General features: G+C 33.1%; 1 protein-coding gene across 1 annotated transcript in view; it reads right to left on the bottom strand.

Moving 5' to 3' along the window:
* Nucleotides 1-447: 447 nt before the first annotated feature.
* Nucleotides 448-1,277, bottom strand: part of LOC107732854 (lipocalin-like) — a 7,140-nt gene continuing 6,310 nt past the window's right edge. Inside the window, exons 4-6 of the mRNA XM_016544278.1 lie at nt 814-927; nt 617-718; nt 448-540 (exon numbers count right to left, since the gene is read on the bottom strand). Coding sequence (XP_016399764.1) covers nt 494-540; nt 617-718; nt 814-927 — 263 coding nt within the window. The 3' untranslated portion in view covers nt 448-493. The remainder of the gene's footprint in view (nt 541-616; nt 719-813; nt 928-1,277) is intronic.

The raw sequence follows: 1,277 nt of genomic DNA, 5'->3' as shown, positions 1-1,277 counted from the left end.
ATTTAGATTAAACTTGAGCTGTAAGACTAAACTTGCTTAAACTTGAGCTGTTGTTTTGTCACAGACATTGATCACATATATGGCAGCGAGAAGTGTGTCACTTACAACAGACTTTGAAATATTCATCATTATTTGAAAATAAATACAGAATGAACAGTATTTTGTGTGCAAAAAGGTTTATTATTCTTTTAAATGGAAATTAATTGGAAATGTATCATTTCAGTGTAACACATCAACATTTTGTCATTTGTGAACCGAAAAAAATTAAATCAATGTTCATAAAAAAGTATTTACACGTGTGACGTGTGACATAACGGACACAAAATTCAGAAATGCTACACTTTGCAATCTCCTACAATAAGGTGCTGCTTGAGATTTAATTGGGAGAAGCACTGGAGCAAATTAATTTATTATCACATGAGTAGAATGAAAATAATTTAAGGCTGAGTTTCCATCCTTACAAAATTTGAACATGAATTTACATGAATTTGTTTTAGATTTTCTTTGATGGATGAGATACTTTAGCATCTGAGCATTCTCCTGTAAAACAGTATTAAGTAAGTTAGTGAAAAATTCAGTTATTTTATGAGTGAGCATGAGGATCGATAAAATATACCATTCATTGGCAATATGGCAATGTTTTCCTCAAGGATGCCGGTGTCCAGGCGGAACTGCTTAAACTTCTCCTTCAAGTCATCAGTTATTTTTGTGGTACGAGCTGAAACCATGACACATTCAGAGACTGTTTAGAATTTTTTCATGAAAACATTACAGCTATATTGTGTAATTTAGCCATATATAGCAAGCTCTTACTGTGGAGTTTGCTGAGAATCTCAGATTCCCCTCCCTGGGTCTTGATGGTGTGAACAAGAGCATACTCATCAAATTTGCCATTGACCACATGCATATAATTGGAATTTCCCCAAACGGATAGAATCAGACACATTTAGGCTAAAGAAGGTAGTGAATCAGCTCAAAGGGGAAATATGAATAATTAATTATAACTAGTTATACTTAATTATAAATATTTAGATCCGCTGTAAGTATTTACTTGACATCTCAGTGTCAACTGTCTGTAAATTCTAAGAACATGAATTTCCTGGTTAAGGCAAATAACTTTCTTACTGTACAATACTACTCAGAGCATGTAGCAAACATCTGCATGATTAGGGACTCCAGTTATGAGCAAACAATGAACAACGTCAAGTGTGATACAAGTAAGACTGTATTAACTACATAAACACTTAAACTAGTCTAACATACTACATAAACACTTA

Source organism: Sinocyclocheilus rhinocerous, unplaced genomic scaffold, assembly GCF_001515625.1.
Source record: "Sinocyclocheilus rhinocerous isolate Xijiao unplaced genomic scaffold, SAMN03320098_v1.1 scaffold1635, whole genome shotgun sequence".
Taxonomy (NCBI): domain Eukaryota; kingdom Metazoa; phylum Chordata; class Actinopteri; order Cypriniformes; family Cyprinidae; genus Sinocyclocheilus; species Sinocyclocheilus rhinocerous.
This window is presented reverse-complemented; position numbering and strand designations above follow the sequence as displayed.